Here is an 18,112-nt window from a genome sequence, read left to right on the forward strand (position 1 = left end):
GGATTTTTTCGTTGGAGTTTTCAATGGAATTTTCTTTGGAGTTTCCTTTTGAATTTTAATCGGAATTTCCTTCGAAATTCCTTTTAAAAATTTTTATTTGACTTTTCTACGAAATTTCCTTTTTTTTCTACGGAATTTTTATCAAAATCGGAAATTTATCCTGAATTTGCTTCGGAATATCCTGTGGAATTTTCTTCGGTATCTTTAGAAGTGCCCTTTTGAATTTTCTGTGGTATTTCCTTCGAAATTTCCTATGAAGTGTCCTCCGGAATTTCATTCTGAACTTTTCATTGGAATTTTCTTCGAAATTTACTTCGGAGTTTCTTTTTGAGTTTCCTTCGAAATTTGCTTTGGAGTTTCCTTCCGAATTTCTTCTAGAGTTTGTTTCGGAATTTCCTGTGTTATTATCTTTGGAGCTTCCTTCAGAATTGCATTCGAAATATTATTTGGAATTTCTTTCGAAGCATTGGAATTTACTTTGGAAATTCCTTCGAAATTTTCTTTGGAGCTTTCTTCGGAATTTCATTTGGGATTTCTTTTGGACCTTTGAAATTTACTGCGGAATATTCTTAGAAATTTCCTTTACAATTTTCTTTGGAATTTCCACAGAGTTTTCTTGAGAATTTCCTTACAAATTTGCTTTGGATATTCCATAGAAAATTCCTTAGAAATTTTCTACGAAATTTCCATTAACTTCCTTTTTTCATTGCAATTTGCTTCGGGATTTGCTTTGGAATTTTCTTTGGAATTTTCTTAGAAATTCCCTTTTGAATATGCTTTGGATATTTTTCAGAATTGTCGTCGGAATGTCCTTTGGAATGTGCTTCAGAATTTCTTTTGCAATTTTATTCATTTTTTTTTAATTTTTTTTTCGGGATTTCCCTTGTATTTTCGAAAGATTCCATCGAAGTTTCCTTTGGAATTTCTTTTGGAGCTGTGATCTTTTCTTCGAAATTTCCTTAGAAATTCCTTTTTGAATTTCATTCGGAATTTGCTTTGAATTTTTTTATGGAATTTCCTATGGAGTTTTCGGAAATTCCTTTGGAATTTTCCACGGATTTTTCTTCGGAATTTCCTTGGGTTTTTTTCGGAATTTCCTTTGGAATTTTCTACGCAATTTTCGTCAGAATTTCTTCTGAAATTTGCTTCGGAAATTCCGTTGGATTTTTTTTAGTTTCCTTCGGAATTAACTTTGGAATTTCCGTCGAAATTCCCTTAGGAGTATCCTTTAAAATTCCTTTGCAGTTTTCTTTGGGGCTACTTATCAAATTTTCTTCAGAATTTTCTTAGGAATTCCTTTATTACTTCCTTCAAAATTCTCTTTGAAATTTCTTTCGGAATTTCGTTTGAAGTTTACTTCCAAATTTGTTATAGAGTTTCCTCGGAATTTCCTTTGGAATAACCTTTGGAATTTCCTATGGAGATTTCGAAATTTTATTTAGAAGTATTGATTGGAATTTTTTCCTTTGGACTGTTTTCCGTTGAATTTTCGCGGAATTTACTTTGGAATTTCCTTCGTATTGTTTTTTCGGAATTTTCTTAGGAGTATCCTTTAAAATTTCTTTGTATTCTTCGGAACTTCATATCTCATTTACTTCAGAATTTCCTTTGGAATTTCTTCATGAATTTCTTTCAGTAAGTTGCTTCAGGAAGTTATTTTGGATTTTTTTGGAATTACTTTCGGAATTTCCTTCTTCAGTTCTTCAAAATTTTCTTCGGCGTTTCCTTTGGAATTTCTTCTGGAATTGCCTTCGGAATTTCCTTTGGAATTCGCTTCGGAAGTTCCTTTGAAATTTCTTATGGAATTTCCTTTGCAATTTCTTTTAGAGCTGGCTTCGGAATTTCATTTGGAATTTTCTGCGCAATTTTCGTCCGAGTTTTCTTTGGAATTTGCTTCGGAACATCCTTCAAAAATCCATTCGGATTTATTTTTCTGGAATTTCCTTTTGAATTTGCTTTGGAATTTCTTTCGGGATTTGCTTTGGAATTTCATTTGGAGCTACCTTCGGGATTTGATTTGGAATTTTCTACGTTATTTTCGTCGAAATTTACTTTGCAATTTGCTTCGGAATTTCTTCTAGATTTCTTCGGAATTCCTTTTGGAGTTTCATGCTAAATTTGATTCGGAATTTCTTTTGAAGCTTTGAAATTATTTCGGAATTTTCTTCGGAAGTACCTCTATAATTTTCGTTTCCTCTGGAATTTTCTTCGGTATTTCCTTCGGAATTTTCTCTGCAATTTCCTTCGGAATTTCCTCTGGAATTTCATTCGGAAATTACTTTGGAATTTCCTTCCGTATTTCCCCTAGAATATTCTTCGAAATTATCTCTGGAATTTCTTTCGGGATTTTCTCTTGAATTTCCTTCAGAATTTTCTCTAGAATTTCTTTCAGAATTTCCTCTGGAATTTCCTTCGGAATTTCCTCTAGAATTTCCTGCGAAATTTCCTCTGGAATTTCCTGAGAAATTTCGTCTGGAATTTCCTTCGGAACTTTCTCTAGAATTTCTTTCGGAATTTCCACTGGAATTTCCTTCGTAATTCCCTCTGGAATTTCCGTTGGAATTTCCTTTGGAATTTCCTTCAGTATTTCCTCTAGAATTTCCTTCAGAATTTTCTGTAGAATTTCCTTTGGAATTCGCTAAACTAAATTGGAAAGGTCACGAGGCTCAATGCTTGATCTCTGAGATGAGTGCATCTGAAATCACGAAGTAGCAAGCGGATTTTGTATGAGACGAGGACTCCTAACTGGTTCAGCTTAGTGAAGTGTTGCATTCCGAATGAAAATCACGCAAAACTTTTCAAAAGACCTTTCTAACAATGAGAGGCTTTCTAGAAAACTCTTTTGTTGTTAACTAAGTTACCTTTACATTTTTCGTCGAACATTACGCAAATATTATGTAGTAGTCCACACCATAATCTTTCGGTCTGTAGATATTAAGGTTGAAATTTTTACAATGATACCATAATTAAGGAAAGTGGACGAGACTTTTTCGAGAAATCATGGTTTCAAACTATACGAAAAATGATGCACCCTAATGGAAAATAAGAGAAACTCCCTAATGAAATATGTTAACAGTATCTTACGATGATGTCGCATATCAAATGGAACTAGAGGCGCATGAATTCAGAGGAATTTAAAGCCTCTCTAAACAAAAATATCACGAATCTAATGAAGGAAATGCCCTACGATGATGAAAGAGGTGATAAAATACTATTGTTTTTAATATCCCATTCAAATTATGATTTTTCGACAGAAAAGCCCACCCGAATGGAAAATAAGTGAACCACCCTAATAAAATACCACATATTAAATGTAGAAAATGGCTTACGATAATGTGAGAGATGTTCCAATACTATTGTCTTCAATATTCAATAAAATTCTATTTTTTATTTTTTTTTTATTTTTTAACAAAAAGGACCACTCTAATGCAAAGTAAATGAACCACCCTAATGAAATATCACATATCATATGCTTTCAGTGGCCAACAATCATATAGGATAAGTTTCAATACTATTGCCTTGAATTTCTTAGCAATTGAATTCAAATCGTTCATTTCAAATTCAATTCACTCCCCCAACTCAAAAAGTCCCAAAAGGTCGATTTTTTCAAAAAAAAAAATTTCCAAATAACACCAGATCTCGACGTTTCATGCATTTCTAAGACATCTGGCATCAAAAAAAAAATTTCGATTTCGGAAATTTCATGGGTCAAAATTTTTCATGACCCATCAAGATTTTTCATGGGTCAAAAAAGCCAAACTTTGACCGCTTTGGGGGTCCACTTAATGAAGTCCGATTGAGCTCAAATTTTGCATGGGGACTTTTTTCGAGGAGACAAAACTTTTGAGCCCTACCTTTTTTTGAAATTCGAAAAATCGATTTTCATTGGCACCCTAATGATCAGTAACTAGAGTAAATTTCTGACCGTAGAGGTATGGTTTAAATTTTTCGATTGCCCAAATAATTGCCAAAGCTTCTTTTTCTGTAGTTGAGTAATTTATTTCATGTTTATTGAGGGTTCTTGATGCGAATGCTACAGGTTGGTCTTTACCTTCATTAAACCGTTAACGCCCAAGGTATCTCACAATTGGAATTCAGCTCTGTTTTTGTTATTCATAGTCGTATTCCCATAAATTAAACCTTATTTCACCAAAAAATTTCAAGTCTATGGTGGGGATCCAAAAAAATTCTTGAAAGTGTGTCGTCCATATCTAGTTGTTCTATAAGTTTATGTTCGAGATTAATCAAATATATTTTCATGCTCTTTGACCCATTACAATGTAAACAAGTTGAAAAAACTGCAGGTGAGGGGTAGTTCATAAATTACGTCACGTACAGAAGAGGAAGGAGGGGGTCACAAGGAAACGTGACTGCCCATACAAATATTAATATCCACACAAAAAGTGTGATATAGAGGAAAATTGAAGAGGATGAATATGGCAAAACTTTGCGTGACGTAATTTATGGACGTACTCTGATAAATAAATTGCAACATAAAGAATGAAAATTCCAGAGGCGAAAGATGCATGCCTGAACTAAATTATTTAGTGACTTCAATGCAATTTTCTGCTCTACCACGTAAGTAAGATACAGGCATACATACATTTCCATACATGTACATGTACATGTACATGTACACCCTTTATACCAAAAACAAAATAAAATCTTACGTCATATATTTTGATTATAAAAGAAAACCTACAGATGTTTCAAAATTTTCGAATACAACAATTTTGTATCTAATAACTGGATTGAGATACAAGCAAATAAAATCTCTGCTCACTAGCGCCTAGTGAATGTTTTCCGAACTTATAAGTTTTCGGGTGACTAGATCTCATTCCGTTAAACACATTTGTCGAAAACACCAATGTTGTATCTTATCATTGAGCTGAGATATAAACAATCAAAATGTTCGACCATTGGCGCCATATTTTGAGTGTTTTCCGAACTAATAAGGTTTTATGCGAATAGGTTTCATTTAGTTGATCACCAATCATCGAAGACACCATTTTTGTATCTCATAACTGGATTAAGATATAAGCAAATAAAGTTTTGACTCACTAGCGCCATCTTGGGAGTGTTTTCCGAATTTATAAGGTTTTATGCGAATAGGTATTATTTAGATGTTCAACTTTGTCGAAGACACCATTTTTGTATCTCATAAATGGACTAAGATATAAGCAAATAAAGTTTTGGCTCACTAGCGCCATCTTGGGAGTGTTTTCCAAGTTTATAAGGTTCTATGCGAAAAAGTATTATTTAGGGCAAACGCTCCCTTAGTGGAGGTAGCTCCAATAGTGGAGGTAGTGTGTTTTGGCATGTTTCGCGCTAATAAATGATTATGTGATATTTTTGTATTATGTACGATGCGAAAATGATACAAGTAATCGAATAATATTCATGAAATTTAACCGTAAAACTATTTATAACAATTATTTTGCTTAATTTTTTTGCTCCTCTGCACCTATAGTGGTGCATCAGTACCCATAGTGGAGGGTCCCATAAGAAATCAATGGTTTGCGCCACTAAAGGAACCATCCTTAAAATATACCTCCACTAAAGGAACAGTGTTCCTATTATTGGTGCAAGGCTTTTTGCAGGGAAATTTCAAATGAATCGTGATTTTTATACATTTGAATGATAGAAGGATTTGAGATCTATCGAATGATACGTTAAAATCATATATTTCATGATCTTAACACCGTGTTTTAGCAGTTTTCCCTTAGGTGCACCACTAATGGTACACTTGCCCTAGTTGTTCAACTTTGTCGAAGACATCATTTTTGTATCTCATAACTGGACTAAGATCCAAGATGCAAATAAAGTTTTGGCTCACTAGCGTCATCTTGGGAGTGTTTTCCGAAATTATAAGGTTCTATGCGAATAGGTATTATTTAGATGTTAAACTTTGTCGAAGACACCATTTTTGTATCTCATAACTGGACTAAGATATAAGCAAATGAAGTTTTGGCTCACTAGCGCCATCTTGGGAGTGTTTTCCGAATTTGTAAGGTTCTATGCGAATAGGTATTATTTAGATGTTCAACTTTGTCGAAGACACCATTTTTGTATCTCATTGCTAGACTGAGATATAAACGAAGCAAATATTTGTACGCTGGAAAGTTGTTTCATTTGTTGCTTCTATATGCGACAGTTGGTGGCGTCTGTGCGCCACCTGGTGAATTAAAATAGTTACCAAGTGGAAGTCAGCAGTCCTGTGATCAGCTTTGCAGAAGACAGTTTTCTCCTACATCTCTTTATTTTCAAGATATTTGCACTACAAGTACTGTCCTATTTATAGGACGCTGGGCGTTCGGGGCTTCTGTCCTATTTTTAGGACGCTGGGCGGATATGGGTTAATTTGGGATAATACTGCCCCCAGTGCATAATTAGACGCATCTGTGGTCAGTACGAATGGTTTCGAATAATCTGGGTAGGCTAAAATGGGGTCTGAAATAAGCATGTTTTTGCACTTTTCGAAAGATTTTTTGAAGTCTGGATCGTCAGTATTTACTTTAACATCCTTCTTCAAGTATTTTGTCATAGGTTTAGTTAGCTTGGCGTAATCTCGAATAAATTTTCGATAATATCCAACTAGTCCCAAAAATTGTTTTATTTGTTTTTCTGTTGTTGGTAACTCCCAGGTTTGGATTTCTTTAATTTTGTCGGGGTTCGGCTTAACTCCCTCTGGTGTGATTACATGTCCTAGAAATTCACAATTTTTCTTTAGGAACTCGCATTTATCGAGTTGAATTTTGAGATTAGCGTTTTCTAACTTTTCTAATACTTTTCCTAAATTTGTAATGTGTTCGTTTAATGATCTACCAAACACAATCACGTCATCTAGATAGACATAGCATACTGTTCCAATTAGTTCTCCAAGGATGGAATTCATGGCTCTTTGAAAAGTAGCTGGCGCATTTTTAAGCCCGAATGGCATCCTTAAAAACTCATAGTGGCCAAGGTCAGTGCTGAAAGCCGTTTTCTGCCTTGAGTTTTCATCCATTTCTATTTGGTGAAACCCTGATTTCAGATCAAGAGTCGTAAAATATGTTGATTTTCCCAAATTGTCTAAGATGTCTTCAATTTGAGGAATTGGAAATTTGTCATCAACTGTTACTTCGTTAAGTTTCCGGTAGTCGATAACTACTCGGAACTTTTTTTTCCCAGAGGCGTCAGGTTTTTTTGGTACTACCCATATTGGTGCATTCCAGGGAGAATCCGAATGCGTGATTATGCCATTTTCAAGCATATCCTCTATTTGATCTTTCACGGTTTGCTTGTGGGCATGGGGGTATCTGTATGTTTTTGTATAAATTGGTTTTTCGTGGGATGTTTGAATCTTATGTTTAATTTTTGTGGTAGATGTCAACTTTTCGTTTTCTTTCAGTATGACATTCTTATGTTTATTAATTAATTCAATGAGAGACTTCTTTTCGAGAATGGATAAATGATCAGTTCTTATTAAATTTTCTAGTTTCTCTACATGTTGGATAGGAGGATGTTTATCGTTCGAGAAAAAATTCCGCGTTTCGAAATTATTGACTTTGATATGAATAATATTTTTTTGGAGTTTAGGGGGTTCTTTGCTATTTGTCCGTACAAGAAATGATGTTTTGTTGTTAACTGATTTATAGATTCCTGGTTCTATCAAGATGTTTTTATAAAGTTCGGTGGGTTCACCTACCAACCAATCGCCATCTTCATTACTTTTGAGAGTAACAATGTGATTGAATGTTTTTTCCTTTTTAATGAAATGTTTGAAAAACGGTATCGTTTTGTTATTAAAAACGATAGTTTTTTTTTCTCATAATTGATTTCGGCTTTATGCCTAGAAAGGGTTTCAGAGCCTATCAGTCCGTCAAATGATGGATGGAAATCAAGTTCGTAGAAAGTTAATTCTGGGAAGTCGGGACCGAGTAATTTAATTTTTCCTTTAGTGGATATTTTAAACGTACCTCTTACATTTTTGGATTGGGTGCTTTCTATTTTGGATGTATTCTTTAAAATGCCTGGTCTCAAAAGGTTCTTATTGGCACCTGTATCTATCAAAATTTTGAAAATTTGTTTTTTTTGGAGTCCTGATTTTGATGTAAGGTAAAAAATCATGTTCTATGTGTCCGAGTCGGACTCGTTCAGAACGCAAAAATTTGTGTCTTGAAAAGCTTCGTCCTCTTCCTCTTCGTTGCCAGAATTGGTTTCTATATTATTTACATTATTTAACGTTAGACGACTGCGTGTCAAGCCGACCTCCATTGATTCAGGTTTTTGAACTTTATTTTCGTTCCTTGCCCTGTTTTGAGCATCAAAAGGTTTTTTAAATCCTGGTTTAAATTGTTTTTCTTGATCGCTAGATCTTGTAAAATTATCTTTTCCGTTTTGGTGATAAAGCGTCATCTCTCTGTTGGTTTCGTTCGAGGTGAACTTACAAAGAAATGCATAAGCGCTTTCAATATTCTTGGGCTCGGCAGCTTGCACGTAGCCGAAATATGGTTTTTGCAGCCCACTGACATACGCTGCGAGGCTATATTCATCAATGAAATCATTGACTGCTTCCCAATGGTCGGTATACTTCGGGTTCTGCTTAGCCAACGATTTTATATTATGGACCAGCTGTTTTGTTCGCTGGTAGTGTTTGCTCACACTACCGTCCATTTTATTATGCCAGAGTTGGCAATTGTATGTGGACAGGTCTTGTTTGTCACCAAGAGCAGCTACTAAAATTTGTTTAATTTCATCAAAAGTTGTGGGGTTGCCGTTCGTGCATAATACATCCTTGGCGTGACCCTCAATTTTGTTGCTAACTGCAGTCAAATAAATTTGGAATATTTCGGGTGATACTAGAGTTTCATAATTCTTCAATGTTTTTTCGGCCGTTTCCAGCCACCAATTCAACTGTTTTTTATTGCCGTTGAAAGTTGGCAAGGTTTTTATTGGATCGGGTATCCTGAATGGATCACCCATCAGTGTAAATGTGTTGCCGGCCTCGCGGGTGTCACTAGCCCGGCTGGTTGATGCACCGATTTGCGTTTCGTATTGCATTTGTTTTGTAGTGAGGGTATTTATGGCTTGCATCATAGCTTCCATTTGGCGAGCCATGGCTTCAAGCGCGTTTTGTTCTGCCATGTTAAGGGATTCGATTGGGATAGTCAGATTTTTAACGGTACGTGGGAATTTTCCTCCGATTTTTCACTACTATCCGAATCAGAGCTGCTATCGATGTCGGGCCGAAAGAGCTCTCGAGTTTTCTTTAAAGCACTTTTAACTTTTGGCATTAAATTGAGTGAGGGGGGGGGGGAACTTCGCTCTATTTCTATCTGGTAGTGAATTGAGTTGAAACGAACGGGTCGTCTATTTGGTAGAGCGACACGTCGTAAAGAGTGTGCGCCTATCTGGTAGTACGCTAAGAAGGGGGTAAGGAGAGGCTTGGCCTGATTCCTATCTGGTAGTAAATCAAGTTGCGGCAAAGAAATCGTCTATCTGATAGTGCGATTTCTTTGTAGAGATTATGCGCCTATTTAGTAGTTCGCAAATCTCCTCGCAAGTAATTTTTGGGGGAGTGAAAATGGAATAAAAATTACTTACGGTTTTTTGTAGTCGTGTCCTCGTAGGTCTGGCTGACGTTGCTGGTTGTCCAGATGCTATTTGCAGGGGGATCCTCGAGTCGCGTGACGACATGTACCGTCTACTTGTCACTGATGCCTTGTCCAATTCGCGTTGAACGCCGCGGGATCACTTTATTCACGTTTTTAGTTCGTGAATTTTCCACTGTTATCACAAATAGTCACTCAGCCGACTCCGGACGGCTGCGCCAATAATCACAGGGCTATCGTGATCGGATTTTTAAAAAAAGATTTAATCACTGTTACATTTACTTTATCGACAATTATTCACTTTTACACAATTAATTAACACAATTCGACTATCTTCACATAATAACCACTGATGACTGCCTGATCGGAATCCTATCGGCCCTATTTAATAGCTTAATCTGCTGAATCTGCAAGTAGCCTAAAATGTTGACCAACCGATGATGCGTCGTCGTCGTCGTCGTCACTCGTCGTTGTTGCTAGGTGCGCAAGGTGCTTACAATGCATCCGGTCGCATGTTGTGCATTGGGGTTAGCTGCCGGTACTGGTGGAGTGTCCACGGTAACTTTATATCATTACTCTTATTTTTATAAGAATTTGACGATACCATGCGTAACGTATTTTTGAAATTGGATTTGGATGTCTATTCTCTGTGGACGAAAGTAGCTGGCGAGATATGATCATTGTTATCTTGATATTGTTTTTGTAGCACCGTCGAGAGCTGGGAGAACTACCCCTGCCGACCTCAATTATTGGAATTTATAAACGCCCCGATTCACGTGAACATCGTGTTGAATGTATTCAGGTGACTATCGACATTTGTGTTTAATCGTTGATTATTGGCGCTAATCATACATCTTATCTCTATTGTTGTAGGAGTTTCATGAGCCCCAAGATGAAATCGCGCGTGAAAGTGTCGAGGCGCGGAACGCACGTAGGCACCCTGGTGAATCTACCCATCGAGTTGGGTGGAACCGGAGAATCCTATCATGATCTCACCGTCTACTGGAAGCAGAAAATGCAAGATCATGCATTCTGGTTTGCCGAGGAACAATGTCATGTAATGGAAGAAGAATCACAGACAAACAGACGTAACTCTTAGCACAAATTGTGATCGATATCTTGCCAAGAAAATTGGTCAATAAGGATACAGGTGGCGGTAGTGTGTACAGCCATACTCGAACAAAATTATGGTGCGTATTTTCTGAGAAAATACTGGAAAATGTACAGTAGTCTTAAAACATAGATGCTTTTTTAAGTATTGCAAAGTTACAGAGTTTATTAATTGTTAATTTATGGGAAATAAAATGGCATTTACACCAAATATATTTATTTATTTTTTTTTATTGATGATGTATAATCAATAGCCATGTCACTGGCATGAGCTTGAAAATTCACACCTTCCATAATACACCGGATTTTAAAAGTTTGGAAAGTACACAACGCAACATCTTTGACCAGAAAATTATTTAAGTTTTGCTTTTACTCTGGACTTTCACTACACGTATGAATGATGCAAGGTCAATAGAACATTAATCAGTCATACATATAGCGGTTTGTGAAATGTTTTGCCTAGGGATATTGGAAAGAAGTGATTTTGTGTGGTGTTTTGCAAATTGCGCTGAGGATCAAATTTGTAATTAATTAAATAATTAGTTAATGTGACTTTCCTTTTAATTAATTTAAAAAATGTTTACTAAAAGTGGCACTATCGTTGTCCTTCTTCTCTGATGAATTATTTCTCGTAGTAATTGCGGGTTAGGTATGAAAACACGAACAAGCAGAAAAGCAATGTTAGTGATTGTTACTTGCTTTATTGTAGTATTGGCATTCACATAAGTTAAAAAAATTGATCATTTGATCCTGTACGCCATATACGGTACTGACTATAGAATTGAATTCAGGATATCTCAACAAAACTGCAATATCTAGCAAAACGGCCATTCAGAATGGTTCGACGGATATAGATGAAAGAATAATAGATAGATAATAAAATTAACGCGACGCCATGTCAGTGAGCTCAGAACGATCTCAGAGAACGACTATTGTGATTGCTACTGTGAATTTAGATAGTTAAGGTGGAAATTCAAGCAAGCAAAAAAAACATTAGTGCCAGTGGTGAAAATTATTTTGGAAATTATAACATTTTTTGGCGTATTCAGATTCCATTTGGAATAGTTGGCACTATCTGCGAAACAATATACAATAAAACCTCTATGAGTCGATGTTCTATGACTCGATATCATGGATCCATAATAAAATAGTAGTTTACGCAACGAGTTGCAGAATGATGATTTTTACAGCACGCGTCGTACATTTATACAACGATGCTTACCGAGTTGAATAATTACGACGAGTGTTGTAAAAATCGAGTTCTGCAATGAGTTGCGTACAACATTTTTATTGCAATTTCGTAGAAGACCACTTGAGGATACAAGCATCCATTCACCATTCTTTCACTATTTCTGAAAAAAATATTCTGTAATAATTTATTACGAAACTCAAAACAGTTACGTAATGAGAAGGCGTTCCGTAATGAATCATTACAGCTAAGGTTTCAGTTGCGTAATGACTATTACCACATTGTATAAATCACTGCAGGAAAGTAGGCCTTTTCATTCATGACGTAACTCTAAAATTGTCAATTTTTTTTTTTTTTTTGTTCTTTATTAAGGTGATTTTTAGCGCATACGGCTAGTTCATCACCATTTGTCAGAAAAGCGCCAGAAAGGCTGCTTTTAATAAGGAGTTTTACAGACTTTCAAGCAGCATATCAAAATACAAATAAACTATCACAAAATTTGAAAAACACGTTTTCGGTGAGATAAAATTAGTCGCCAGCATTAGGTTCAAACTAAACATAATTGTTTCACACTAAACCGGGAATGGAGGGGAGGCAAGAACAAGGTAGAGCTCTCCCGGAGGAAGGTCGAAACCCTCCACCGGCAGAGATACCCCGACTGCGGGAAAAAGTAGAGGTAAGGTTATATTTGGGAGTATAGTCCTGAATCTTTCAGGAAACAGATGACAGTGTTGAGTGTAGTCGTATCGTTGCATAGGTTTTCCCGAATACTCCCCGTTAGTCCATGGTTTCTACGATGAAATTCGTACTGAGGGCAGACGCATAGCAAATGTTCCACCTTGTTGTGTGTATTGCAAGTGGTGCAAATTCTGTGGAAAGGCAAGCCTTCCATGTTGTGCGATAAACGGGTGTATCCAGTCCGCAGTCGGGAGATGATCCGCTGTTCTTTTAATGAAATAACGTCGGTCCATGGTTGGGTATCTTGTTTGATCTTGCGTAGATGACAAGTGCTCTGCTGGGACCATTCGGTTGCCCACTGCGCGTTGACGGACTTGGTTATCCATCTTTTGATGTCCTGAAGAGGAACCTTGTTTGTATACCTTGTTGACGCGTATCCTGCACCAGCGAGGCGATCAGCAGCTGTATTTCCAGGTACACCACAATGTCCAGGGATCCACGCAAAGGTGGTGTCAGGTGGGGCAAACCGTAAAATACCTTGAAGCCATGGATGGGCGGGGGACTCGGACTGAAGAGCTGATACTACACTAGCTGAGTCAGTAAGTATTAAGATGGATTGTTCAGCAGGAGTAGTAGCCGCGATAAAAACGGCTGCGGCTTCGGCGGAAAAGATGGAACATAGTGGGGCGAGACTTAGGCTTCTCGAAACGTCAAGTCCATAGATGCCGATTCCCACGCCACGGTTCGATAGGGAGCCATCAGTGTATCTGTGGAGGTGGTTTGGGTAGTTATTACGGAGCCATTCAATGACAGACGCTCGAAGTGTGATGGAGTTGTCACCGGCACGAAAACGGTCCTTGATTGTACTATCGATTTTTGGTTTTCCTGACTGCCAACTCTTGTCTCCGTACCAATGAATCTTGGCCACTGGAGGGAGATCCACGTTGGCTACCGTACGAAGGATTCTGCACCCCTCGGAGAGGAGGAAGATCCTTTCATTTCCGGAGGTTTTCTCGGCGAAAGCAGCGGCCTTCTTGCAGATAGTTGCGGATATAACATGGCGGAAAGGAAGTATACCAGCTTCAGTACATGCGGCGTCCGCCGGAGTACACGGTAACTGTCCCGAGATGATGCGAACGTATGTATTGTACACTGGTGCGAGGGTTTGGAGCAGCCTTCCAGTAGCGATACACGTTAATTCCAGACCGTAGACTAGACGGCTGTCGATTATTGCGTGAGCAACTCGAAAACGTATGGCCCGATTGTTAGATCGATGTGGACGAGAGATTGTACGCACTAGGTTTAACCGAGTACGACAATTTGTTTTCACAGACTCAAAATGTTGTTTGAATGTAAGCCCTCTATCGATTATGATTCCAAGGGTTTTGACGGTCTTTTTCAGCGGAATGGGTTGACCTTGAATGGTGATGGGCAGTGAATCAAATTGTCATCAAAAAAGACGAAAAACAAACAACAAAGCAAGCTCGCTCACAACCATTTGTCACAACTGTTGCGGATAAGGACGCAATTAAAAGCAAAATTGTCATGACAATCACAGAGCACAACATTGTTGCAATCTTTTCAACACGCGATTTATCAGTTATTTTGAACTCAAAACCAAATTTGTTTTATGGATGCTGTTTGATAATGTGTCAATGTTTACCAACACGGAGAAAGTTCTCGAAAATTGCAATGCGAAGCCCAGAAAATCGCTGTGCACGTGGTGATCGATCTTTGTCATATTCTGTTCAAGTGATGATAAATTCATGTTGTGGAATAAAATTGTTGCAACAAGAATAGGAGGTGACAATGTCTTTGTTGCTGCGTGTTGGGTGACAATTGATTCACTGGTGATGGGGGAACCGGTAATTCGATGTCCAGTGTTGCAAATATGACAGCGAATGCTTTTGGGTGCCGACAGAGTAAACCCCACCGACGAGGTCCATTTGACGACGGCGTTGACTGCAGCTTGAGCTTTTATTCTGGTGCGAACGGGTGTGCGGCCTGAAATTACCAGCAAGATATCATCCGCGTATACGAAAATGTAAATCCCACTTGGGAGATTTCGGAAAACACCATTCATCGCCACAAGAAAAAGGGTGACTGCAATAACGGATCCTTGGGGTACGCCGGTTTCTTCGGCGAAAGGCTGGGATGTGTTGTCACCAATCAGTACACGGAAAGTGCGATTGGATAAACAGTTTTTGATGAAGTGGATAACGTGCCCGGACATCCCGCATTCCACTAGCTGTTTGAGTACCAGAGGAGTCCAGGTGCGGTTGAAGGCTTTGGAAAGGTCCAAGGAGATCAGCTCAGTGTGCAGCCCTTCGGAATGTGCGTTATGAAGGATATCACCCAGAGAAGCAAAGTAGCTGTTAGTCCCGTATCCAGCCCTAAAGGCGTGTTGTCGGCTGTCAAGATGGCCTGCAGCCTCCAGTTGTTGTTTGAGCCGTCTATTGACCATTCGTTCCATAATCTTAGAGAGACAGCTAGTGAGCGCAATCGGCCGGAAGCTTGACGGTCCACGAGTTGGATTGTTGGCTTTGGGTATAGGGACGACGAGGCTAGACCTGTGCGCCGCCGCGCCACGCCGCCGCCGCCGTATCATTTTACGTCACGCTGACGCCGAATGAGCTATCGGCGGCGCGCCATACGCCGATCAGCACAACGCCGCTGATATTGTTTTTTCACGCCGATAGATAATTCGGCACATAACAATAAAAATGCTCTACAAAATAATTCAATATAGCTTAAGGAATTCCTATAGGGATTCTTACAATAATTCATCAAGGAATATATCAAAGAATTCCTCTATGTATTTCTCTAGGGACTTTCTCCATCAACTCCATCTTGATACATTCCAGAGATTTTTTAGTGATTCATCCTGGAGTACCTACACGGATTTCTCCTTGAACTCTTTCAGTGTTTCCTGTAGAAATTCATTCAGATATTACTTCAGAATGACTATAAGACCAGCAATTACTTTAATAATGCTTTAAGAGATTCCATTAGTAACCGCTCCACAGATCTCAAAATATTCCTCGATAAAAATCAATTGAAATTTCTCCAGGAGTTCCTCCAAAACACTACCAAGGAATCTTTATAGGAGTTCCATCATATATTTTTCGATGAATTTTTGCAAGTTTATGCCCAGGAATTATTATTACCAAAGAAGTTTTTTCAAAGTTTTCTCTCATATGTTTGTATTAAGGAAACCTCCAGTGATTTCTTTATTAATTATTTCTCAGGTATTTCTAAGATTCCTCTGGCGTTTCTTAAGGAACTTATTTAACTTTCTTCTCTGATATTTTAAGTATTTTCCAGGGAATCTGTAGGATTTATTCAAAATATTCTCTCGTAAATCATTTAAGAGATTCTCCCTGCAGTCTCTTTTGAAAACAATCGTGTTATAAGAGATAATCTAGGGATTTCTTTAAAATAAACCTGAAGGAATTCTTCTATAAACCTAAACCCTTCCGGGTTTGTAATACTAATTCCTCCAATCATTAATCTAAGAAACGCTTAAAAGTATTCTGCATAAATTACTCCGAATGTTGTTATTGGGATTCATCGACAAATTATTGCAAGGATTCCTTGAAGAATTCTGAAACCGGTTTTATTCTGGAATCTCTCAAAGGATTATGTGGTATAGGATACCTATATTTCTTCAACGAGTTTATGAGTAGGTAATCCGCTAAGGATGACTCTTGAAATTAATTCAAAGCAACCTCAATAAAATCTCCAAAAGATTCTCCAGAAATGTTAACATAGATCTCCAACATCGACGTCTCTAGAAATACTACCAAAGATACTTCTTCGACTTCCGTCATTTGTACATCTAAACTTTTACTCAGGATTCTCTAATAAATTCTTCACGATTTCCCATACTGTACTTTCAATATTCCTTAGGTAGTTTCGAAAAGAATTCTTTCACGAAATTTCTTTAAGATTTTTGAGAAAAACAAGTAATAATTTTTGTCTGATGGCTATGTAAATTGCTCTGAACGCAACTGTATTTTCAATGCTAATTTCAAATAAGTGTCCCAATGTTTTCTACAGAACATCTTTCAAGCAAATCTTCATTAAAGCGCATACATTGCTTCCTAAATTTTGACTTTTTTTCAGGATTACTTTGAGAATTTCTTCAATTATTCGTGCAAGAATTTTTCAAAGAGTTCTCCAAAATCAAACGAAAAAAATCCAAAGATTCTTTTATTCAATTTTTTTCCGATAAATCATACACATTTTTCAGGGGTAGTTTATCCAAATATTCCTCCAAGTTTCTTTTTGATTCTTTAGGTATTTTACTGATTCTGTATTATTTTACCCAAGGATTCGCCCAGAAACTATTGTTAGATTTTGTACGGAGATTAAAAATGATGAATAAATTTTTCAAATATATTCTGGTAATATCCAATGTTAATATGCTTCAAGAATTTGTTGCCAAGAATATTTCTATAAGTTTTCTTGCAAGGATTTCACAATAAATTCCTCCATATTTTTCCAGAGTTCGTTGCAAATATATTTAAGGAGATTTTCAAGGTATTCTAGACCCTTCAAAGATTTTTCCAGATAAACGAAAATGGGACAACAATTTCAAGCGCTGTACGATTTCAATTGTGATGGTGCATTAACTGTTCCGCCGAAAAAAAGACAATTTTCAAACATTTCGATATCGAATTTTCTCCACGCCGATGTACGCCGCCGTCGCCGCCGCCGAAAGTTGTCAACGGCGTGACGCCGATCACGCCGCCGCCGCCGGTACAAAAATGCTCTCACGCCGCCGCTGATTCAAAATATTTCGGCGCACAGGTCTAGACGAGGCTTTCTTGCCATTCGGCTGGAAAAGTGTCCGACAGCCAAATTTGGTTGAGCATTTCCAGGAGTTTGATTTTTCCGGGGAACGGCAGATTTTTTAGCAGCGGATATCCAATGCCATCAGATCCAGCTGATTTGCCTTTACTGCGGCCAAGAGCGAATTTTAATTCTTGGAGTGAGAAGGGTTCAATAGCAATCAATAGCCGAGAGACTTGAGAAATATTGCCCAAGGGTATCGCGACTGCAACGGGATCGGTGACTAATTTATCCGGCAATTGTATTGATAATGGAGCTAAGTTTCTTTTGCCACTCAGTGCGTTTACCCGGTTCCAAAGTTCCGCGGAAGTTTGTGAGGCGTTCATACCTTCCAGAAACTCTTCCCAACTAGTGCGTTTAGCGTTCCTGATAGTTTGTCTGCACTGGATGTGCAACATTCGATAGCGATTAAGCATGTTTTCTTTCTCAGGGTGGCCTTGTGGCAGCCGCTTTGCAGCACGAAGCACTTTTCTTCTAGCTTTCTTCTTGTCAATTTTTGACTGCCTCCACCCCCTCAGTAACGTCTTTTGTATGAAAAAGATATATAATTTTTGCATGAGCCGGAAAAGTTGAGCCTATTCCCAGTACCACTAGAGCGTTACGTAATTTTTGGGCGGCGCCTTACGTACTAAATACCCAACAATTTATGTGGCAATGGCAGTTTTCTTTTCATGAACGAGACAATAAG

The 18,112-nt window shown here is 37.8% G+C and overlaps 1 protein-coding gene across 2 annotated transcripts in view; it reads left to right on the forward strand.

The window, feature by feature from the left end:
• LOC5572776 (retinol-binding protein pinta) overlaps window positions 1-10,918 on the forward strand; it is a 33,851-nt gene extending 22,933 nt beyond the window's left edge. For both annotated transcript variants that reach the window (XM_001654125.2, XM_021852422.1), the window contains exons 4-5: window positions 10,300-10,395; window positions 10,467-10,918. In XM_001654125.2, coding sequence (XP_001654175.2) covers window positions 10,300-10,395; window positions 10,467-10,692 — 322 coding nt within the window. In that variant the 3' untranslated portion in view covers window positions 10,693-10,918. The remainder of the gene's footprint in view (window positions 1-10,299; window positions 10,396-10,466) is intronic.
• The last annotated feature ends 7,194 nt before the right edge of the window (window positions 10,919-18,112 follow it).

Source organism: Aedes aegypti, chromosome 1, assembly GCF_002204515.2.
Source record: "Aedes aegypti strain LVP_AGWG chromosome 1, AaegL5.0 Primary Assembly, whole genome shotgun sequence".
NCBI classification, from domain to species: domain Eukaryota; kingdom Metazoa; phylum Arthropoda; class Insecta; order Diptera; family Culicidae; genus Aedes; species Aedes aegypti.